A 24,869-nucleotide genomic window follows, 5' to 3' on the forward strand; every position below is an offset into this window, starting at 1 on the left:
ACCCTGTGAATTGTAAACAGATGATTCCTTCTTAAACAAGCCGGTTTGACTGTAGAATACAACAAAGCTACTGATACTTGCCACAACTCTGTAATCTGCTCTCCTGGGAGGTGATCTTTCCAAGTATCTTCCGGCAACACAAAATCACCATCCAGCGTATCCAGGAGGATCCAATACCATCTTGATAGTTCTTTTTTGCCAATTTCCTCCTCCAGTAATAGCTCCTCCACTGGGTTTGTGCTGCCCACTCCTCCTTTGACTTGCATCACCCAACTCCTTATTTGCCAATATTTAAGTTTGGATAGATTTCCAGCTGTGGCCCTTAAAAGTTCACTGTAGGGGATCAAACCTTCTTCCGTACATAGCTGCCCCCATTGCAACAACCCAGACTCCCGCAATGAAACAGCGAAAATATCCTTTGTCCATTCAGGAGACCCTGGAGAGCTCCGTATGGGTGCCCATTTACTGTAATAAGGGAAGTTTGTACCTCTCCTAATTTCATACCAGATTTTAGCTGAATCAGCTAGTACTCTAAGTCTCACCTTCTTGAAAAATTTAGAGTCTCCAAATTTGTACAGAAAGCCCTCCTCTGCAACCTTTGCCTCTTTCATAATTTCCTTTAGGAGTGAACCAAAATCAGAGGGGACAGCACCACTACAAGCCTTCCTCATATTCTTTATAAACGTTGCCCTAGCATACAATTGCAGATCTGATAGTGCTAGACCCCCTTTCTATTTCCTCCGCCTCAGCTTCTTCCACGCAATGCGAGCGCTTTTGTTGCCCCAAATAAAGCTGCCAATCTTGCCTTGAAATTTATGTATCCAATCTTTATCAAATCTTAAAGGTAGTGCATTGAAAATAAACAGCACCCTCGGCAAAAGCATCATCTTAACCAAGTTGACCCTACCTAAAATCGTAAGTGACAGATTAACCCATTTCTTCATCTGTTTACTTGCCTCAATCGTTACTCTCCCAAAATTTCTTTCCGCGGTTACCCCCAGGTCTTTGGTTATCATAATACCCAAATACCTCACCTCTCCACTTATCTTAACATTCCCCCGAGCGGTGACCTCAGGCATGTTCCAAACCATGGCCTCCGTTTTATCTTTATTAACTGTATACCCCGCCATCCCCCCCAAATTCCATTATCAATTCTTCCAAAACAGGTAGGGATTGATTTAAATTGCTCGTGTAAACCAACAGATCATCTGCATATAACGCTACTTTCCTATGCCAGCTTCCACGCTGGAAAGGGAGTATCACAGAGTTGTGCCTAATTATACTAGCCAGAGGTTGAATGTACAGATTAAATAACAGGGGAGATAGCGAACATCACTGTCTAGTCCCTCTCTCAATCCTGAAAGGGCTGGTTAGGGAACCGTTAACTAAAACTCATGCCACTGGATCCTGATATATCATCCGTAGTGTCTTTATAAACCTATCCCCCAAGTTAAAGTGTTCGCAAAGCGTGACCAGGAAGGGCCAATTAACCATGTCAAATGCTGTAGCATCAATCATTACTACCGCGAGGGGAAGCTTCCACGTGCTCGCTAAATCTATTGTCCCTATCAAACCATGTGTCAACTCATGCAAATATCTACCCTTTATAAACCCCCTTTGATCTGCATGAATCAATTTCCCAACAAGCTTACCCAATCTATTTGCCATGACCTTTGCAAAGATTTTATAATCGTTTTTCAGCAGTGAGATGGGCCTATATGAATCACACCGTGTAGGGTCTTTCCCTGGCTTAGTTATTAAAGTAATCATTGCCTCCCTCCAAGAAGGAGGAAACCCTGCTTCCTCCTTAAAAATACAGTTACACAACCCTACCAACACCTCAATTATGCTGTTTCCTGGACCAGACGCCTTCCCCGATTTCCCCGAAGCAATCACTCCTTCCACCTCATCACGCCTAATTCCTTCATTCAGGTTCCCTCTCTCCATATCCTCGTTACCCAGAGGGAAGAGCTCTACACCCCGCAACCAGGCATGGACCCGCCCTGGGGGTATGTTTAACCTTTCTCCATAAAGATCCCGAAAGCACTCCCAGGACATTTCTTCTATTTCCTCATTCCCTGTACAAGGAGCCCCTCCATTCTCCCCCTGAATCTCCACCATTCTGTTCCTCGTCAACCTCAATTTTGTTTGCCATGCTAGTATTTTTCCGCAGTTTTCACCATATTCAAAACAGCTCTTCTTATTAGCCTCACATCTCTCCTTGACTCTTCTATCTAGTTCCGCTACAAGTTCATTGCGGTATTTTTGGAGTACTTTAACTAATTGTTCCTTTTCTTCTGAATGACCACCCTTGCCTAATAACTGTTCCTCTGCTATCTGTATCAGCTCTCCCAAACCCATAATCTTGATTTTATACACTTTCCTTTTAAAAGAGGCTTCCCTCATCAATCTACCTCGCAAAAAGGCCATATATGCGTCCCAAATCACCTCTGGTGCCGCTGAACCCTCATTTAGCCTAAAATACTCTTCTGTATCCTTTTTCAAATCTGCCACAATAGCCTCATCCAGAAGAAGAGTCCTGTGTAATGTCCACCTAAACTGCCTAACACTCCTACCGAAATTAAATAAAGACTCACTGCTGAATGGTCCGACAAATGGACTCCAACGTGGAAAACCTCTTCTACACACTCTCTCACTCTCCCATCAACTAACAGATAATCAATCCTAGATTGATGTTTATACTTCTTATTGTAAAAAGTGCACCCTCGCTTTGTTCCCGTCCTCTCTCTCCAAATGTTGTTTAACCCAAAATGAGAGATCATATTAATCACCAGAGATCTCTTCTCATTCATTTTTGCCCTGCTTGACTTATACCGATCCAGATCATAGTCTAGCACAACATTAAAATCACCCACCCAAATTATTGGGTCTGTGTACTGGAGCAGGTGCTGATATAACTCCCTCAGAGGCCGGAGATCATCCCTATTTGGGCCATAATATCCCACTAAAGTGAGGGGCTGATTAAAAGCCAGCAACCTCCCTATTACCCATCTCCCATCTCTGTCTACTATACCTCCCTGAAAAGATATTTTGGGATGGTTCTTAACTAATAAAACCACCCCCTTGCTACCTGGAACATAAGACATGCTGAATCCAATTATGCAACTCAAACAACTTTCTACACTCGTCACCGGAAAGATGCGTTTCTTGTAATATTATCACCATAGCTTGAGAATCCCTGCAGTATTGCAATAACCTCTGTTGTCTGGCCCTTACTCTTAAACCATTTACGTTCCAGGAAAGAAACCTTAGTTCTTTATCCTTCATCCCTGTTTCCTCTTTTGCTGCAAACTCTTAACCCAGCTGTAAAAAAAAGAATGACTGTTTCCTAAATGAATCAGGACAAAGTTTTTTTTTGTTTTGTTTTTGTTCTCCCCACATGCTCCTGTGCCCTCCTCTAACCTCCTCCCACGCCCCCACCCCCAAACCCACCACCCGTACCCTGAGAGAACCCACCCTTTCTCCTCACACGACTCCTTGCCGTAGGAAGCTCCTGCCGGCCTGGAGTGACTTTAAAGAAAAAAAAAAAACACAAAATGAAAGCGCTTCTTAGCCCACTGGCTGATAGTCCTTATCCAATGTCTTGATCAGACCGTCTACATCTCGAGAATCTCTAAATAAATACATTTTATTGTTTGCCATCACCTTCAAGGAGGCCGGGAATTTCAGCTGGGCCGTAGCCCCTAATTGTTTCAAAACTTCAATTCTCTTCCCTAACTCCCACTGTCTATTCAGAGTCGGGGTAGATAAATCTGATCTAATCTCAAAACTGATACCCTCTGCTGTTAAAATCTTATTCGTCAATGCCATGGCTAGGATCCGTTCTTTGATGGCATATGTATGGAAGCATACCAGTATCTTCCTTGGTTTATCCCTGTTAGCAAATTTCTTAAAAGGGTCTCTATGTACTCGCTGTACACCTTTAATAAGACTTCCTCCTCCTCTTTGATCCAGGTACCTTTCTTAATCAGACGGACTACTGGGCTTATCAAATCCTCTTTTTCCAGTTCCTCCGGGACTCTCAAGAATCTCAAGTTGTTCCTCCTCATTCTATTCTCCATTATTTCAAGCTTCGCTTGCAGACTCTCCTCCCCCAATTTCACCTGACGAATCGCCTCCCTATTTTCTTCTGTAACTCTCCTCAGATAAGAAACCTCAAATTCCAGAGCAGCCGTCCGCTCGGCTAAATCGTCCAATTTTTGCCCAAGAGTTTCACATAAACCTCTGATCTCTTTTTGATTAGTATATCAAAACCTCCTCTCACCTCCCCCGCTAAGTCTCAAATCATCCCCGCAATAGATATGACAAGAGGTTCATCCCTTAAGGCTTGGCACTGAGTGGGTACTACCTCCTCATGTTGCTGGACCACCTCCTCAACTTGCTTCTCTGCTAGCTTCTCGTCCTGGAGCATAGTAGGGCCCTCGACAGAGAGTCTGAGACCCCCCTCTTGGCTTACAACCCTGCTGCTAACACTACTCTGACATAGATTATGAGACTCTAGCGGCTGAAACCTGTTAGGAGAGAGTTCAATCTGTGAGTTCGGGCTGCTCTCTACACCCCCTTCTGGATTATCCTAGGGGGTCCCCAGACCTGCTACCTCCATCCCCTTCTCTTTTTCCTTTGTGCCAGGGAGAACCTTAAAATATGTCCTAAGCGACGGGGTAATTCTTGTCTTTTTAAGATCCAAAAGTAAGTGACTGGAATTCGGCCGGGCTCCTCCTAAAGGAGCCGAACTACCTCTCTTCCCTGTTGCCTGGACCTCGACCCCAGCCAACTTACTAGCACTACAGCTCCTTACAGGGGGAGGAGATACACCCTGAGGTACAGAAGTTCTTTTTAGGCTTGGAGTTTTTTTTGCTACTTCTCAAGAAATAGCCCAGGTCACCTCTCTTCCCACCTCCTCCACCTTTCCTTCTGCCTAGGCTGACTTTTGTACTCTGCATCCTAAAATCAACCAGGGGAACTGCTCCATACTGTGAGGAAAATAGATGTGAGGTATCAAACAATGAGGCTGCCTCCCAAAAAAAAAAAAACAGTACCTCTTTCACTTGTTAAGGTCCAATGAGGGGTCAAAGTCTTCTTTGTTCCTTTATCCTGCCTAATCTGCGTCCTTGTGGATCTGGAAAACGGAATGCAGTATGTGCTGACTCTTCCGTTGTTCCCCCGAAGAGGAACTCTTGCCACAATGTGTCTTCCGCGTTGAAGATTCTGAACGGCCCGCGTCCAAATCGCGGGCCGAGAAAACACCGGTTCCTTATCCGTCCTTGCTTCAGGAACAGCTGCTGCCCACGAGGACCTGCACGGGGGTGGAGTGCAATCAATGTGTACGCCTCCAGGCCAGCTCAGAGCTCCACCGCGGCCCACGTCAGCCGGCATCCATGTTCTCTACCGACCTTCCCTTCGGCTTTGTCAATGCTTCTTTTGATCTAGGATTGATTTCTCTGATATTAAGAGAAACATTGCCAGCAGCAAGTTCAGATCCAGGCAGTCTTCTGTACCTTACATAAAACATATCCAGTGTTTCTTAAGTTGAAAATTGTCCCAGCTTGGAAACATGGACCACTTATTTGCTATCCGATTCACTAATGGGCGCCACTTTTATGTTGGTGCCTGGGCCTGTTTTCTGTCCCAGTCCGACCCTGGTTGTAAATGCACACCAAAGGTATGTAACAAAACAGGTCGGTACACATGTTGCACGCAGTGTACTCTTTGCATTGTGCGTAATATGTTTGGTTCACATGTTGAGACAGACTGCATTGTTTAAAGGCTACTCTATGCACCTAATCAAAATAGTTGCTATTTTCTGTGTTTTTAACATGTCACCGCTAAGCACAAAATATAATCAGTGCGGTAGTTACACGCTTGTATGCCTTTGCCTGCGCTAAGGGCACCCTAAAAACAATGAAGTGTTTGCAGTTTGTGTGTCGGCCTACACTGAACACCGGAAACGAGCAGAGCAGTATTCGGGGCCCATCTTCACGTCTGGCTGCACTAACCACATAGTGCTAAAGTGTACAAGGCAAACCCAGGCCTATGATATAATCGCTTATTTTGTGAATGGATTCTCTCTTTTGCTATCATTCCTCTGAACCTGTTCATTCTCCAATGAGGGTGAAGTCAGAATGGATCTTTATGCAGGGTGATCCTGCTGACATCAATGGACCTGAACCAATTTAATGGAGGTTGCAGGTGGTTGACCCCACTGAAGTTTACATTTGTTGACTGATTGTGGTGATGATTTCACGTGGGACGAACATTTGCTTCATCTCAACCATCATGTTGTGTCGATCTGGAAGGAAAGGTGTGAAAAATAGCATTTCGTGTCCTTCCTAATCAACAGTTTCTACTGCTCGAGCATCCGTGCACTCCCTATCACACCCTGTGACCTCCCAGATACAAGGCGTAACAACTGCACGCCTGTAGATGGGCCTGTAATTACAGCCCGACACACACCCTGTCTGTTGTCACATATGCACTTGAAGCTGCAAGCGCCATAATCTGGGTCAAAGGATTCTCTTGGACTTGGAAGGTGTTCTATAAGCAGTTTTGAGACCTTTGAAATGTATCCAAGATGTCCCCATTTGCGGATATCTCTAGAGGTGAACAAAATTGTAAACAAAAAAAAATGCAGCAAAGATTTCTATGCAGTATCACGTGTGAAAATCAAGTGTGAGTTTTTTTCGAATGTTGAAATCGACATTAGATGTTTTTATAGGTGTTATCTCTTAGAGAGGATGACTTGAACGGTTAAGCGGCAAGATGGTCCTCTAAGATTGGGAAAACAGTTGATTTACAGGAAATACAAAATGCATTGACAAGGCCCAGTTGAATTTTGTTATCTGCCAGACTCAAACTCCAGCATTTCCCGGCGGCCAGTGTGCTATATTACACACTGGATAAGATATCTAAATAGAAGGGTACAGGGTCTTCGAAATGCACCCTCCTCCAGAGGGAGAATGCTGACCTACACATGGTTCTCTGTCGTGTTTAATGTTAATAACCTTATCTTTATGATGGGACTGAGTGTCCCCTCTATATACAAATTGTTTTTATTGCGAGCTATTACAACTAGGCACTGTGGTGCTCGAGAATGGAATTCCCCACCCCAAACGATGAGAAATTGGTGGGCATTTTTCTACTATATTGAAATTGAATTTGCTATTTTGAAAGCTAAAGGAAAAAAAAAAAAGGGAGCAAAACGACTAGGGGATACTTTGTAGCCATTAGTTGAAATTTTAAATATTAAATAATGAACTTTGAAGATTGTGTGTTTTTTGGGTTTTTTTGTTGTCTGCTTTGGGTTCCATTGGTACTGGTTTATAATTTGGTTGTGCTCATTTAATTTTGTGCCTCATGAGTTGTACCTAATTATATTAAATTTTATTGTATTATATCTTATTGTAATAATGTCCCTAATTATATTATTATATATTATTATATTATAATACTAATGTATAATTGTAATTGTAAATTTAAGGTTGCTCTACTTCCCTAATAACAATAAAATCAAATGTGAGGGCATCCTTTGCGATGAAAAGTCATCTGAGAGAGAGGCAAGAATAATAAAGCACGAGGCATTTTCTGCTGGAACCGGACTCCTTTGACCAAAAACTTCAGAATGTTGTAACTAAGAAATTTGCAAAGATTTGCAACGTTTGCTAGTCAGGTCTGGCCTTGGGCATGCATGTGTTGGGCCCAGGCCTGGGGTGCCGGTATTCTGAGGGGTGCAGCAGGGAGCTGCCTGACGTACTGTCACGCAAACAGAAGCTTGTCCATCCCACTTGCTCTCAATCGTGTCCCATTAAAGACTTTGTGCTCAGCCCATGATGTACCTCTGCATATTTGGTGGCACCCAATCCTCCCATCTTCCTCACACCACCTGTCCTCACACCGCAGCGATCCCCGCCCCCACAACAAACACCACATTTTCTTTCCACCCAGCGTGCTGTTCCGGGCAATCTGATATAGGGCCGGCCCCCTTGCTAGTTTTGCTAGCACAATAGGAATTTTTCAGAGACCTATTTGTATCACAACGGATTCTCTGTGATCTGTTCTAAGGTAGGGACTTCTTCGTGTATGCAGTTCAGACTTATGCAAAGCGGAACCTTTTTTTGTTTTTTTGCAACCTTTTCAAATCCAATGGAAAACTTTGTGGCATTATGAAGCTTATATGCCAATAGACCCGACTCTGGTGGAAGACTCCCACATTTTTAAGCCAAAAATGGCTTTGTTTTTGCTGTCTCCCGCTTGAAATTGCTTCTGCTTCAATAGAAAGAATGGGGGAAATGCAACTTCTCGATTATTTTTGAAAGTTCTCCCACTTGCCTCTTTTAACATGTTGGCATGTATTATAAAGGTTGCATACTTTTGGTTATCAGCACACAGGTGAGAAGTGTATTTCTTTGCAATTTATTCTCATTTAACACAATTTGTTTTTTTACTATAATATACACTTGGGGGGGTACTTACATCCCTAGTGATGTCTAAATTAGTAAATTAGCACCAATAGAACTACGCCTACGTACAGATGCAGTTTCATTATTTTCCTTAACATTCCTAGTTGAACCCTGGGAAAGCTGAAAGCTCTGCCAGGTGAGAAAATGGCTGCCTTTGGTCATCGTGGAACCCCACCAGATTCTGTAAAGTGGTCGGAGCACTAGGGGTTCCATGAACAGTGCTGCGTTTTCCAAGGTTAGGGTAGCTGTGATTCCGTTGGCCCTCTAGGAGGTCGACGCTTCTTTTGACCCCGAAGATAAGACTACAGCACCAGAAGCCATGTTTCTGCTTCTGTTCGGGAATAGCTTATAGGTCACACAGGCTTCTGGTCCTGTCGTAGGATTGTTAAGCATGAATGCTTCTAACCCCATCTGTGGGCACCGGGCTCATAGCCTCGCGGGCAGGACCTTGCACTCTTTGGCACCACTTCCGCTCTGTGCCGCTATGCTTTTACCCCCCCTCGCCCCCCCACCCCCCCCCCCCCTCCCGTACAGTGCGTGCACAAAGGCTAGACTCTACCACGGCACTAATGATTTTGTTGATACTTGTAAACTTTACCGTTTGAGCTTTGTAGTACCATAGTTTTGCGTTCTCTCATTCCCCCCCAGTTTATAGCAGAAAATAAACTGGCCTATTGGAAAATTCCTAATAAGCTGTTTGATAAGTGGCGTAACAAAGGCCTCCGCAGCGCGGGTGTGTGGAGGCTGAGCTCCAGGGTTCCCCCTTTTGCACAGTACCCTGGCCCGAGAGCTCCTGAGTGAGTTGGAGGGGGGGGGGGGGGTGCTCCGTTCACGTTGCAGTTGCCCCCTCAAGTTTCGTTGCGCTACTGTGTTTGGTCTGGTTTCCTAGAGCCGAGGCAGGTGAGTACATGTGTCGCTGGCCGAAAATAACTCGCACATAACTCTCCAGGCATACCAAGCGTGCCAATAGTGGGCTGCACCTGCTTAAACTTGACCTTTGATCTCGATATGATCCAAAGCAGCAGTGATCAATCACGATGTGCAAGATACAGGCTGTTTCCACCGTGTCTCCGCCATTCACTATCCAATCAAAGTTTATTTTCTGACTAAGACTTTATTTACTTTTTCATTTTTTGTGATCAGATTGAAAAATGGAACAAGCATGACCAGAAGCTCTTTGAGGCGGTAGAGAAGCGAGATCTGGGGAAAATCGAAGCCCTTCTCTCCAAGAAGCCAGTGAGAGCCTCCAAACCCAACCCCAAGGGGCAATCAGCGTACGTAAGTTTATCGATAATTCCACATTTCTCTCTGGGATCGGGGAGGTGGGCAATTTCCTTATTTAATGCCCAAGAAAGATACATACACATAGCCACTGTTTTTTTAATGTTGCTGCAATATCAGGCATGTATGTACAATTTTTAAAATGGAAGCCGATTTCAGACTGGCTTCCATTTTGTAAAGAATGAGAGCCTTGTCATTTATCCCGTGTTCTGCTGGTTGCGTTTTGGCTCAGCTGCTGGTAGCTACGTGATACGTTTGGTGGGTATGTCAGGGAAGTTGCCAGAAATCTAAAATAGCCCAATCTGTGAACTATGGCCTAAATGGCACCGAGTGAGCATGTGAGCTTGGTTACAGCTTGGAACTTGTTCGACATTGCTTCATCTGAGGGAATTCTGAGAACAATGTGGCCTAATGGTGCATCGTACACAGCTGTTATCAAAGAATTCAGCCGAAAGATGGAGGCTTTCCAGGTAATTCTCTTTGGGCGCACATGAAATAATCGGATTCTTCAAGGGTGGCCTAATGTGGTGTTATGTCTGCACAGAGAGCTTACCAAAGGCGACAAGCCTTCGGTGGAATTCAGTGCACGCATAGTGTAGTCAGGTGTGTGTTGCAGGATGCCATGCTCAGCATGCGGTGGGAGGCCCTGCAGCAGAAATCTCTCTGGTCTTTCAGTTCTTGCAGCCCCTGGAGGTTTGCTCCTCAACCTGTAGAGAGCCCGGTGGGAACAGCTGCAGCAGTAGGGCGGAGGTCTGCAATAGGTGAAAGATGTGCTAAAAGAGCGTCACGCCAAGTGCTATGAATAGCTCTTTCCGGAGAGGTGGTTGGTCCACAGATGTCTGTAGGAGCTTGAGCAATCCAAAATGAAGCGGGGTCTCTTCCTGTAGGGGCAGTTCCAACTTGGGCCTTTTTTAAAGGATGCACTAATAACTAAAACATGTTTTGATTTGTTTCCTTATTTTTCAAGTGGTTCATCGAGCCTGCACTTTTTTTGTATCCTATTTCCCTCCTTGCCTCTGGATTCCCATTGGATCGTCTGCTGGATCTCGTTGCTTGGCTCTTTCCTCTTCTTTGATGTCAGGGAGACTTTGTTGACCTGCAAATTTTCTTATGCATAATCTTCATTTTCAATCAAGAACTATTTGATTATGAAGGAGGGTATTTTTTTTTTTTTTTTTTTTTTTTTTACCGTTTGTGGCTTTTTCCTCCTAGCTGGGAGGCACCTGAAACATTTTCACATGTGCTGTTAAGTGCGAAATGGCACCCTGGCCACAGGGAGGAGTCATCCTATCCTGAGGAAATCCAGAAAAACCTTTATAGACCTTTGCATTGTCCAGGCCTCGACATGTGGCGTCCCACCAATCCGTCTAGCCGTCCTCCATCTTTCTGTGTTCTCCATCCATAGAACCAGTCTTAATCCTTTCTCAGTCCTTCCTTCTGTCTTTAACCTTCTTTCCTTTTTTCCATCCATCCATTCTTGAGCCTGTTTTGTACTCCTTTCATCTTTCTCTTATCTCTCCCTCCTTTGAATTCATCCTTCCTTTTCGCCATCATCCACATTTATTATTTCAACTCTTCCTTTTCTCCTTTCATTCATCCTTCACTTTTTACATGTATCCGATATACTTTTCATTGCTTCATTTGTCATCCTTCTTTCATCCATATCCTTCCATCCACCCTTCGACTCACTCTTCCCTCCAACCATTCTTTCCATTTGTCCATTCTATTCTGCATCCATCCGTCTTTCACATCATGCACCTGTCCTCTTATTCCACATCCCTTCCTGCCTCCCTTCTTTTCATGCTCTTTTTCCATTTTTTCCCACACTCCATTGGCCCATCATGCTATTGTTTTGCAGCAGCATTTGAGCTTCTGTTTGTAGATACGGCTCCAATGAAAGTCGAAGACGCCACAGAAATTATACATTTATGTTACACTGAACTACCTAGCAGCACATACACCCTGATTAGACTGCTGAAGTGGAGGGTACATTATGCGCCTGGGATGCACTACCAAGAATTCCTTTTGGAAGAAGTTTGATACAATGTTCATGACTTGGTCAGTGACTCCGGCTTTAATGGGCTCACTGTTAGGAGTTGTTGACGAGCCGTTGCTCTTTGATTGGAAAGGAAAATATTCTTGGTCCTAAGGAGAGAGCTGTCTTCACTTGGGCTCTGAAGGGAAGGCTGCAACATGCCTTAAGGTTTACACAAATAGCTTTATGGATAAATAAAGGATGAGGATAAATTGTTCCTGTATAATCCACTTTGTGTAGCCTCATAACAGACTTCTCAGTGGCAGTCACTGTAGGAGCACTGAGTCTTGTGCTAGGAATTTCCTGGATTAAATTGCACATCTATGCAAGTGACTAGTTCCCTGCCTCACCTTGGCAGATTTTGGTTCTAAGAATCCATTTTTCTCAACTGCTTGTTTTTGCAGTGTTTCACCAACAGCATTTATAAGTGTTCATATTTTGTATCTTGTAAACTTTGTAGTATGATGATATTTTAGTTTTGTGCTACATGTGAAAAGAGTTTTTAAATATAGTTCCACAACCAAAATTAATGAAACAAAACTGACCGAGAAAACCTAGTAAAACACTGGTTAAAAATCTGGAACTTAAAAAGCGCCTAGTGGGACATTATTATTTTACTTTTCATAGCGGTCTTTACGGTTGTTTCGTAGGGTTTAATGTGGAGGAAATATGCAGGTGGTGTTAGACTAACATATTTAGAAACTGCAAATTGAACATTTTTCCGAATGTGTATGTAAACTTAGTTGTACATGTAATGGAAAATACACATTTTTGGTGGACAACAGTGTATATTGCTTTTTAGTGTTGCAAAGTATAATATTGTGTATAGCCAGCTAAGTAGAACAAAGGATCTGAGCCCCTGGCACCGGATTTTGAAATTTGGGGTAGACTTTACAGACCTGAGCAAGAAATAGGTCTCTTAGCTTTACTTTCATGAGCAGACTTTTGACCGTGTATGTTTCAGCAGAGCGTGTGGGGTTATCAGTTGGCCTTTTTCAGAGCTCGCCACTGAATACAAGTTCATAAAGCTAAATCAGTGATCAAAATAATTACCAAGTAAAAATTGAATTGAACATTTTAGGGTATTATGGATGAAAAAATTATTGCATTCAGAAATTTTGGTTATTCACTCGGTTAGTTTTTTTGTTTTGTTTTTCTGTCACAGCTGTTACTGGAGAGAATTACATTGAGTACTGAGTTATGAAACCCTGAGGAGGTCAGCCAAGTAATCCTCAAAATAGACCAGTTATTTGCTTACCAAAGCATATGTAACTAAGCAAGTTCTCCCACTCTTATTCATGTGAAACCTCTTGTTTGGCAAGCATGATTCCTCATAAGTGCGGGTCTGATGAAGGAACACGGGCAATGAATGCTACTAGGGTGGCCAGAAAAAAACCTTCCTTAAGCACAAGCAGATTAGATACATCTACCCAGATGTGCTTTTGCCCCTAAGAGTAGGTTTCATGTTGTTGTTGCAACAGGACATGCATTTCAACACAAACTAATTTATTTTTAAATTACTCTACCCAAATTCACTAAATCTGACACAGATACAGGCACTGAGACAAAGGATCTGTCGTGCAATTGAATAATGGGTATTCTTCCGCTAACGTGTACGCAAACAAAATGCTGTGTTTGTCATAAAACGTTTGCTTGAATTGAAAATGGTGTTAAACAAATGAAAAATGATTAGAAAAATCCCAAAACAAATCTAAAAAATATAGAAATTGATTATAAATTCATAGATACTAGACATTTAAAGCAGCAGGAAGCTTGTCTCAATTTCTGAACCAGGATGGATAGAAAAAGAATAATTGAAAGGGCCTGTCACTACAATAGCATGGAAGTGAGAGTAAATTAAAACAAGTCAAAGAACAAGCACTGGGAATGCCAATTTGTCTGGTTTAATAATGAAAGCGGCTTTTCCCTCATTGATGGTTTTAGTCACTCAGTAAATCACCGTACATGCACTCTGTGACTCGTCTTTGCACTCATACATCCATTCATCCATCCACTGACTGGTATCTGAATTAACCCGCTGACATAATAACAATAAAATATAGACAAACTCAGCAACATATGCAAAATGAATTAAAAGAATACAAGTAGAAAAAGAAAAGTTGCTGCTGCCGAAACACGTTGAGCATATTCTTACAAGAACAAAATGAACATAGCAGCGTGTGCCAGTGTTGTAGAGGTATTTTAAATAGTCTTTCATTGATTTAAAGTTCCAGCATGGCCTCTGTATTTGTAACCAACATGTTGTCCATTTTTGAATAGTAAACAGGTTTAGAGGAAGTGGCCACATGGGATGTGGTGTACTACAGTTGGAATGATCAGGAAGCACACAACCTGTTAGTACCCAGTGGACAGCTGTAGTATCTTCTTAAGAAACATTACTATTAATAAAAAGGAGAAGAAAAAAATTGAAAGGGGAACAGTTAAAGGAGTAGATTGAAAACTAATGAGCTACAAGTTGAATACACTGTGTGGAGGTGCGTGAGTTATAATAATTTGAACATGTTGAATGAATTATAAATTACGTGTATAATTATAACTTTAGAATTTCTTATTTTTGTTTAGTTTGTTATGTATCTAAAGAGTAAATAAAGTTATAGTAATTTAAAGGGTGTGCGTAAATTATAAATTTAACATATAACTGTAAGTTTAGAATTTTCAACATTTGTGTAATTTAAGCTTTTTTAAAAAGAATAAACATTCTCCTAACTATAATAAAGGTTTATCCTTTGTTTTTTTTCATTGAATTTTAATTAGTTTTTTTTTTTTAGTAATAATGTATTTCAAATCTTGGAGTTTTGTTGAGTGGATTGTCATTAAGTTGAGTGTTGTTGAGTAAGGTGGATGAGTTTCGCACAGAGTAGTGTTGTAGAGCAGTGGTTCCCAACCTGTGGGCCGGGGACCCCTGGGGGGTCCACGAAGCTTCCTCAGGAGGTCCGCAACTGCTCAGAAAATTAAATAATATTGACAGCTTAGGTCCCCAGCTTTCAGTAATGACTGTAATTCCCAAAATTCCAGAACAATTCAGTGGGGGTCCCCGGGATCCAATAATGATAAAGTGGGGCTCCACAGAAGTCAAAATGTTGGTAACTACTGTTGTAGAGTGTAGTGTGGTGCAGTGGAGTGGCATACAGTGGAGTGGTGTGGAGTGGCGTAGATTGAAATGTGGTACACTGGAGTGACTAACAGTGGAATAGAATACAGTGGAGTGGTGTTGAGTGGAGTGGCATAAAGTGTGGTACACTGGAGTGGCGTAGAGTGGCATAGGGTTGAGTAAAGTTCTGTCTAGTGGTGTAGAGTGGAATAGCATAGAGCATAGTGGCATACAGTGCAGTGTCGTAGAGTGGAATAGGATAGTGTGGAGTGGCTTACAGTGAAGGTGCGTTGGGTCAAGTGGTAGAAACTTGAGTTGCATAGGGTGGCGTGACATACCTTGGAGTGGTGTAGAGCAGAATAGAGTGGAGTGGCATACAGTGGGATAGCATAGATTGGAGTGGCGTAGTGGGATGCCATAGAGTGGATTCTATTACTGTGGAGTGTCGTACAGTGGATTAGCATTGAGTGGAGTGGTGTAGAGTGATGTGGCATAGAGTGGAGTGGCATACAATGGAATAGCGAATAGTGGAGTAGCGTGGAGTCTCGTAGTTGTGTACACTGGAATGGCTTATAGTGGAGTAGCATAGAGTGTAGTAGAGTAAATCAGTTGAGTGCCATACACTGAAATAACTTGGAGTGGAATAATGTAGAATGTATGGGCATAGAGTGGAGAAGCGTACACTGGAGTGCCATACACTGAAATAGCGCACAGTAGAATAGCATACAGTAGAGTGGCATAGAGTTGAATAGCATAGAGTGGAGTGGCATAAAGTGCAGTAGCATGGAATGACATACAGTGGACTGGTGTAAAGTGGAGTGGTGTAGTGTGTAGTTGCTACAGTGGAATAGCGTATAGTACATTGGCCTGGAGTGGCGTGGCATACAGTGGAGTGGTGTACAGTGAAGTAGCAGACACTGGGGGAGGCGTTGAGCGGAGAAGGGTAGAGTGGAATAGCAAACAGAGTGGTGTAGAGTGTAGTTGTGTGGAATGGAGTGGTGTAGAATGGCGTTGCGTACAGAAGAATAGGGTAGATTCGAGGGTAGATTGGAGGGTTCTACAGTGAAGTAGTGTAAACTGGAGTCTCGTAGAATGGAGTGGTGTACAGTCTAAGAGCATGGTGTGGAGAGCATACAATGTGGATTAGCATAGAGGAGTGGAATATAGTGGTGTGACGTAAAGTGTAATAGCATGGAGTGGAGTGTGGTACTTGAAACAGATGTAGCGTGAATATGGGTGAAAGGCTGTGATGTGGCAGAAATATATATTAAGTAGTGTAAATTATAAGTAGTCTTAAAGATATAAGTGCTAAAATAGTCATTTGTATATTATACCATGGTACATGACGATGACCAGGCAAGATCTGATTGACTAATGGTTGTCTTTACAAAACATAAAAGGCAGCCATGTAGTTTTCCGCACACTTTCTCTGCATTCTGGTTTAGGGCCTTACATATAGCTAAGTATTAGTTTAAATTGTTGTTCCCTACCTATTACCACTTTACTAAAGTTGTAATATGTACAGCAGATTAGGGAGAACCAGGTTTCTTGTACAATTTTTTGTAAGTAGTGCAGTAATTTGTAGGCATTACTGTGGTACACCACAGACCTTTTATAAAGAATTAAATATGTAAAAAAATTAAAATACACTGTACTACACTACATTTGTAAAATATAGTGTAGTGAGGTTTTTGATTTTTTTAACATATCTTTTAAAAAAATTTAAGTACTGCGGCTCTCCCTAGGAAGTACTCTGGTGCTCTATACATGTTTTTTTTAAATATATCAAAACTAAAAAAATTATTTCCCCTAACTATTATAACTTTAATAAAGTGGTAAAAGTTAGGAAATAAAAAACCTAATACTCACCTACATCTAAAGCCGTAACCCAGAACACAGTCAAAGTGTACTTAAAACAACATGGTTGCCTTTAACTTTTGTAAAGGCCATCATTAGCCAACCACATAATGCCTTGTCATTGCTATGTACCACAGTACTTCTGCAAAATACAGTAAGAGTTTGCAAAACTACCGTAACAGGTATCACTAAGTTAAAATGACTTACAAAGTTAAAACTATCTGTACTACACAAAAGTATCATCTACTCACCATAATCTGTATTCCTGTCAAATTTAATTCAAATCCATTGAGCTGTTTATGCATGTTTTGAGACCCCCTTTTTATATCTATGCTATACCGTATAATAAATTGAAATTATTTTGAAATACTGCTTTGATTGGTTTGAATTTGAGTGCTCCAGACAGCACCTTAGCCTGCTATAACTGTGAGATCGCAGGTAAAAAAATACCTATCTAAAAGATTTAATACAGAGAAAACTATTAGAGCCTGTTGGCTTTACTGTATGCTTTTCACAATAAATAAGCCTAGGCAACCTGCCTTGGTAATACGTTTTTTAATAATCAGACCAGACCTATAGCATCTAGTAAAACATTCCCCGCACACCAACCAAGCCTACAGCTGTTAACATTGGCTTGGCACCATAGCCATCTCAGGCCTACTACCTTGAGCATAACCTTTCCCGTAAGACAACCATTAACCATACAGTCATAAAATTGTAAATGTATTCAAAATTACAGTTGGCAAATCAAAATACTGTCTCTCCTAAGAGTCTGACAGGGATCAGTGTAGTGCATATCTTCTGCCCCCACAATTTGTTTGGGTGGATCCAGAACATCAAAACCCTTGCCTACCACGGTAATCTGTGATGTCCATGAAACCAAATGCCTGCCTACAGATTTTAACGTAGTGTCATGACAATCTCTCCTTAAAAACCCATTCTATTTAACAAATGCTTTTCACAATATGTAGGTCAGACCTACTGGTTTTGTTGTAACATTCCAAAAGAACAAATCAAGCCTATGAAATGTGGCTTGATTTTTCCCAATTAACCTATGATGCCCATACCCTTTGCCTTTAGATTTACACCATAATTGGCACTTGACTATTCAAGAGCACATAAACAGTAAATCATCATGCATACAATTACTGAATTACAAGTATGTAGACAAAATACAGCTTGCAATACAAGATTCAACCCCCCTCCACAGAGCCAAACACGAATCATCACAGTGGAAATCCCATGGGTTTGTCAGAGTGCTTGGTCAGTGCAAAAACCTTTGCCTACTACAGTAAACTGTGAGATTACATGTAACAAAATAACTGTTGCCTGTAACACAATGTGATGACCTGTTTACTAGCTTTCACAAATGCTTTTTACAACAATAAGCTAGACTTACTGCCTTCATAATGTTTCATATTTAGCAGACCAGACCTATGGCATCCAACATAACCATTCCCAGTGCACCAATCAGACCCATAGCTGGTCACCATGATCAACTCAGGCCTAAAATACGGAGCGTAACCTTTTTCATAAGGTGACCATTAGACACCAAGTCATAAAGTTTGAAAGGTATACAGAATTACAGTTGGCAACACAAAATACTGTATCTCGTAAAATGACCTAACAAGGATTCTCACAGAGCCAACCTTCTGTGTACATGAACACAATTTGTCCAACACCAAAACCCTTGACCGCTATGGTAATCTGTGAGATTCCATGTAACAACATACAGATCAGTAGGCTTTAATACAGAGAAATAACAACCCTCACTTAAACACCTATCGGCGTTAACATATGCTTTTCACAATAAATGTCAGACCCAGAGCCTTTATCATAGCATTTCATAATAAACATTTCAGGCCTATAGCCATGATCTCTGGCTTGCCACCATACCCAACTCAGTCCAGCTGTATCGAGTATAAGCTTTGCCAAAAGCCGAAACATGCAATACAAGCGGTCTTTTTAGTGGAAGCATACAAAATAGGCCCAATCAAAACCTGTACTAAGGGGAACCCAACATGTAGGTGGAACCTAAGCCCCTCTCTTGGTCATAATCTGGAAGCTCTTTTTTGTTGATAACATTGGTCAGGCAACAGCTGCACTGTCAAGCCTTGGAGAGGCTGTGACTTATACCTACTTCAGTTAACTATTACTGGTGAATTTCAGTGGTATTTTTAGATTAAAATGTTAGGTTTAAACTGACATTAAACTGACATTTTAACCTAATTATAACGTCACTTTAGCCTGTTGATTTTCTTCAGTGAATTTCTAAGATTTTTATTAACATCAAGTAATATTTTATTACAATATGTACATATACCAACACCCCCCCCGCACGACCCTCAGCCATATGCAGCGTGGTGTTGGCCACAGGGCCAGTCCTGCTACCAGCCCCTACATCCATCCCCCCCAAGGGCAGGCAACACCCACTGCAAGGCCTTGTGCCCACACTTCCCACAGGCAGCAAACTCCCCACCGCTCACAGCCTTCGTCCGTGCCCAGTGTAGGATTGGCCACAGGACCTATATCTAAAACCCCTGGGACAGCCAGCCCCTTGCCAGGCATGGCCTTCGCCTGAAACACTGGGGGTTTGGCCACAGGACCTGACCTGTGGCCACGTCCTGTGCTCAGCACCCCATGGGAAGACATAACACTGCTGGGCACAAGATATGGCCGTGTGCAGTGTGGATTAGCCGTACAGTCAACCACTCATATTCAGCCAACCATCCACAGACTCCCACGTCCCCTTGTTATGATTTTTTAAAATGGTTTTCCAGGTCTTTGGCAGGAGTAATAAAGTCCTTTTGACTCCTGTGAGAGTCCTGTGCGAACGGTGCAACCTCAACATGTTTTTTTTTTTTAATTGGTCCCTGTTGTTCCCTCCCACAATGTCCAAAGGGGTCAGGGTACCACTAACCTGCCCCACTGTACCTTTTTTTTTCCCAGGACACTGGGAGTGACTCCCTGTGTCCTGAAATTATGGCTGTAACATTTCTCTTCATGTTGCAGCCAGCCAATCAGAGCGCATACCTCCTGAGGAGATTGCGGGAACCTCTCGCTGCCACTGGGGCGAAAAATATCCCCTCTGCCAGTGAGCTTGCTCTATTATATAAAGTTGTGTGCCGGCAGGACTCCCGCAAGTGTTTAGCAAACGCCACTGTCTGTAGTTATAGTTAGGTTCTAGTTATATGAGGAAATCGATTTTTTGGTTTGAAAGTAACTTTGATGCCATATGCCGAATCTTCCCAAAAGAGTTTGTCTACCTCTGCTCCTTCCTTGTAAGTTTTGGGGTGATCTGACAAGAGGGGGTTGAGAAAAAAGGGGGCCCCAAAACACAATTTCCCCATTACATTTCTATTGGGGGTTTTTGAATCATGCTACAACCCAAACAGACGAATGGAATTAAAACAAATTTGGCAGAAAGCTAGATCTTTACCCAGAAAGCCTGCTTTTTTTGTTTTGGTTTAAAGCGGTTCAGTAGTTTTTGAGAACTTAGGGTTCAAAATGTATGTATATTTGGATGATTGGTTTGTGGGACTCTTTCAGGAGTCCCAAGGCACGCAACTTCAAATAATGGAACAATCTGATTGGCAGAGTGGGCTTTTTCTCCTTCTGCTCCCACAGGAGCACAAACTTTGACTGGCTGGCCGAAACACAAAAAAAATGCTCTTCATGTTGCAGCACCCATTATAGAGCTCTGGGGCTGTGTCCCCGTATCCTGAAAGTCAAAAGAAAATAAGGTCTAAGGAAGGCAGGATAGGGGTATCCTGACATTCTAGACCTTGGACGGGGTCCCAAAGGGTCTACTTAAAAAGCAAAAATCTTTTAGGGTGCCACAATTCCATGGGAGTCCCAGGAGAGCCAGCCCAGGCGTTCGGCCTGCTACAGGAATCTGTGCAACCCCATTCCACCCACAGGATTGGGAACACATTAAAATAAAAAAGGAGAGGGGAGTTGGTGTCCATTCTGGTTTGGTGGATTGGCTGTCAACACGCCCAGCCCTGCATTCAGCCCCCAGTGCAAATGGCCAGGGTTTGGCCAGCCGCATTCCAGGTGGTTGGACGCAGGATCTGCCCTAAAACCAGGCCCTCCAGTCAACCTCACACTCCACACAGTGGTCGGTTGGCATAGTTATGCATGGTATGAAATTGCACTTTATATTGCAAAAAAAAGTAGAACTTCACTAAAAAAAAAAAAAAAAAAAAGATTACAATTATGTTGTAGTTAGATAAAAATGGCATTTTAAACGTAACATTTTAAGCTACAAAAACCAGTAATGTTCAGCAGTTATAGGTAACTCAAGAAACTAATATGCACACTCATCATAACTGCTAACGACCACACATATTACAACACTCAAGACATGGTCCATGATGTCGTTGCTAACATCAATGATGAGAATTAGAATGACGTCATTGATTACAACACGTGCCTGACAGAGGTATGAGTTATAGTTTCTTGAGTCAACTATAACTGGTGAATCAGTGTTTTTTAGTTTAAAATATTACGTTTAAACTGACATGTTCACAAACTATAACATAACTTTAACCTTTAGTTTTTCAGTGAACGTATATAATTTTGACTGTGTGTGAAGTTCTGATAACGTCTCATTATGTGTGTGAACTAATGCCCAAAGACCCTGAGATGTGTATTTCCAAGACTTGGAGGAATTTAGAAGATTCATTCACACATAAAAGACACTAACCATTGTGTGGTTAATAGAAGCCATGGTCCGAGTTTTCCCTTAAAATGGGCGCTGCTTGCATCAAAGCAAGTGCAGAGATAACCTAGTCCGACATATTGAGAGCATTTTTAGTGAGAGATTTTATGTAGAAGAGAAATTATAATGAATGGTTGGTGAGGTGGGTTTGACTAGGTTGTCCAAGATTTTCTATTCTGGCTGTAGTGCGGCTGAGCAAGTTGGTATTCTCAAAAGTTAGGATGTGTTCACATTTTTTACAGAGCAAGTCCAATCCTTACAGGGTCAATGATGTTCAAAGATAGTCTGGAGGGCTCCTGATTTCTAGACCTTTAGTAAACATTCTCCTTGTCTTTGCCAGATTTCATCTTGCTGCTGCGAAAGGTTTCACAGAATGCTTGAACGCCTTGCTGTCTCAAGGAGTGGAGATCAATGCCAAAAACGACCAAGGTAATCTTTAGGCTGTGTGTGGATTTCAGCTTACAAGTGCTGTTTTTGAATGGACTCTGTTTTTCTTTTTTTTGGCGCCATCCTAAAACGCCCAATTACACACCATGATTAGCTTATTTTTGAAAGACTAAAGGTGTAGGCAAGGACGTTGATGGCGTGGTTGTGAGGACGTGGTCCTGCGTGGTGCCAGAACAAAGTTACTAGTGTCACAATGCTCTTCTCAAACAAGTGGATCTGATTTGCTGCAGCCTGTATACTTGTATCATGGTACTGTTGGTGCAGAGAAGCACCAGACATCTCTCGTCAGTGAGACAGACCTTATGTTTTTTTCAAAAGTTGTATTACCTTGGAAACATTTACTTGGCAAGATGTGCTTAAGTCAAGAGGCTGTGAGTCTGGGGCCATAACATGCAAGACTCTGCAGCCAGGGAGATGAGGGTCTAGGAGGACTCACCTAACTAATCTAGATTTATTGGAGCATGGTATTATTGAGTCTTGCCAATTGCAGTGATCGCCAGGTACATTAAATCACACCACAAAGCAGGTTTCCAGCATGCTGAAGCATGCTATGCCCGTGGTCAACTGCGTGTAAGCCGCCATTAAAGGTTTAAAAACAGAGCAAGTCTCGCACTGTGGTAGGTTTCCCATCAAGATTAACGCAATAATATGTGCCTTGAGAGAACTTATTTCTGTTGAGATGCTTTGTAGGATCCTGCTACTGCCTATATCTCTGCAGCTGCCCCAGGTGGACTAACCTAGCAGGGAAATCAATCGAAATGTCAGGCCAGTGCTTTGGACGGGTCTTGGGGCTGGGGGAGGAGTTGGTCACATGCCATACTCTACCTGATTAGGGACTCCAATTCCCTGATTGTCCTTTTCGCCAGTTTGCTAGGTAGTGCGAAAGCCAGAGAAACAAGAAGCACGACACTTAGAGAAAGCTGTTGAACGCAAGATTACATTGTCCAGTGTAGGTTTCTCCGCAGCTCTGTCACTTGAGACGTCACAATGGCATCTGGAAGGAGGTGAGGATAGGAGTTTAATAGGCACAATTTGTACCTTGTACGAGCACGTTCAGAAGTTATTTTGCACTGCTGACTGTCCCACACTGCACATAAAAAATAGCAATGCATGTTAAAGAATGTATCTAACGATCAGTAACTTTGTGTTCTGATACTGAATTGCGTTCTGCTTGAAGATTAGAACTGCAGAACGGTCAATGACCATACACCAATGACTATTCCAGGCTTAACAATACACAATGTACTGATGAGTCACATTGCTTTCCCCATTAGTAAATTGTATGTATGTGATATTTGTGTAGCGTGAACCCTGTGGGATGGCAACAGGACACTGCACAGGGTCAAAGGCAAGAATGCATTCAACAAATGACTGGTGGGTTGTGAGAGTAGAAGTGGGCTTCTATTTCGTTGTAAAGTAGTGTTCTCTAAAGAGACATGCATTCATGCGTTTCCTAAATCAGAACGGTTTGGGTTTGTCGATGGGCGCAAGGATGTTTTTCAAGACTATGGGAACATAGATAAAGAAGACCTGTGCCTTATGGTTTCCTATTTGCCGTTCTTCGTTTCCAACCTGCGGGTGTCCTTGGCTGCAGATGTGACCAGAACCACTGGAGTGATGGGCTTTTCAACCAGATAGGCAGTGGTGTTGCTCCTAGTGCCTTCTTAGGCGATAAATCTAATTTTGAAGATGGCATGGGCTGACAAGGGGAGCTTGTGAAGTTCCATGTGGGTGGGACAGATGTTGTGATATTTCTTCAGCCTCTTGTAATATCTGAGATACTGTATATGGATGACTTTCTAAAGATGGTAAACAATGCACTGTTAAAACCTATACTTCAAATTTTAGTCTCCAGGTTATGAAGGACATTAAGATGGTTGAATATTGCTAGGCTGGTGTTTTTCATGTATTGATTGTTTACCTGTCCTTTTCTAGGATGCACGGCCTTGCATTTGGCTGCCAGTGGCTGCCACCCTGACTGTGTAAAGCTCCTCCTGCAGGTAAGCAAGCCCTTTCTGCTCATGTTAAGAGGACACTGCCTTGCGGCTCTGACTGACCTATGTGGCAAAGAATCCAAACGTTGGGCTCTTGATCAGGGAAAGTGAGGCATCAAGGACTGTCTGGGATAGTCGGTTACGTGTCCCTCTGCTCTTATATGGCTGACTCTTCTCCATTTCATATCAAGGAAGCCTGTACCCAGTGAAGGTCCCTTACCCACCTTCAGCTTATCAGAGGCACTGACCTAATAAGAATACCTCCATTTCTCATAAAGTATAGACCACCAATGTACGACTCAAGTTATTACATTCTGTTACAGTGGAACAATGTTATAGCATCGAAAAACAACAGGTTTGAAGAATGTGCACAGGGCTTTCCTCTCTCTAAAGAACAAAACAAAAAAAATATATATATATATATATATATATATATTTTTTTTTTTTTAAATGCAAGGCGATGTCCAGGTAGTTGGATTTCGCACAGCGCTTATATACTAATCAGGCCATAGTATGTGCATTACAAGATCTCAAACATAACCTAGTTGGCCATGTTACTGTTCCTATAGCTTGCTGTCCGCTGTGAGTGGCTTCGTCAATTTGTTATGTTCTCTTCCCTGCTCCTTACCCATTCCTCCCACACGAGAGCTAACACAATGGCGGGAGTGGCGCCTACCATGGTGTACGACTGCGTGATCACCTGCAGGATATACCAGGAGCTCACTCGGTGGACAAGCATGAACCTGAATTCCCTTCCCTTGCTGGACTGCCTGCCCCTTCGTGTCTAGGGCTCCAAGCCTTGCGGTCACCACATCGCTTGAAGCGCCACTCTCGCCTAACGGCTCATTACAAGATTTCAGCTGACTGCGGTGAGGTTCCATGGAGAGGCGATGCTGCTAACCACCTTTTCTGGAGGTATAAAGCAGTCACCAGGTGACACACA

The 24,869-nt window shown here is 42.5% G+C and overlaps 1 protein-coding gene across 3 annotated transcripts in view; it reads left to right on the top strand.

Annotated features, from left to right (window-relative positions):
* The window catches only part of ANKRD35 (ankyrin repeat domain 35), a 436,761-nt gene that overhangs the window by 322,374 nt on the left and 89,518 nt on the right, over positions 1-24,869 (top strand). For all 3 annotated transcript variants that reach the window (XM_069217933.1, XM_069217935.1, XM_069217934.1), the window contains exons 2-4: positions 9,621-9,751; positions 21,826-21,914; positions 23,868-23,932. In XM_069217933.1, the coding sequence (XP_069074034.1) occupies positions 9,621-9,751; positions 21,826-21,914; positions 23,868-23,932 (285 nt within the window). The remainder of the gene's footprint in view (positions 1-9,620; positions 9,752-21,825; positions 21,915-23,867; positions 23,933-24,869) is intronic.

The sequence above is a fragment of the Pleurodeles waltl genome, chromosome 12 (genome assembly GCF_031143425.1).
Source record: "Pleurodeles waltl isolate 20211129_DDA chromosome 12, aPleWal1.hap1.20221129, whole genome shotgun sequence".
In the NCBI taxonomy this organism is placed as follows: domain Eukaryota; kingdom Metazoa; phylum Chordata; class Amphibia; order Caudata; family Salamandridae; genus Pleurodeles; species Pleurodeles waltl.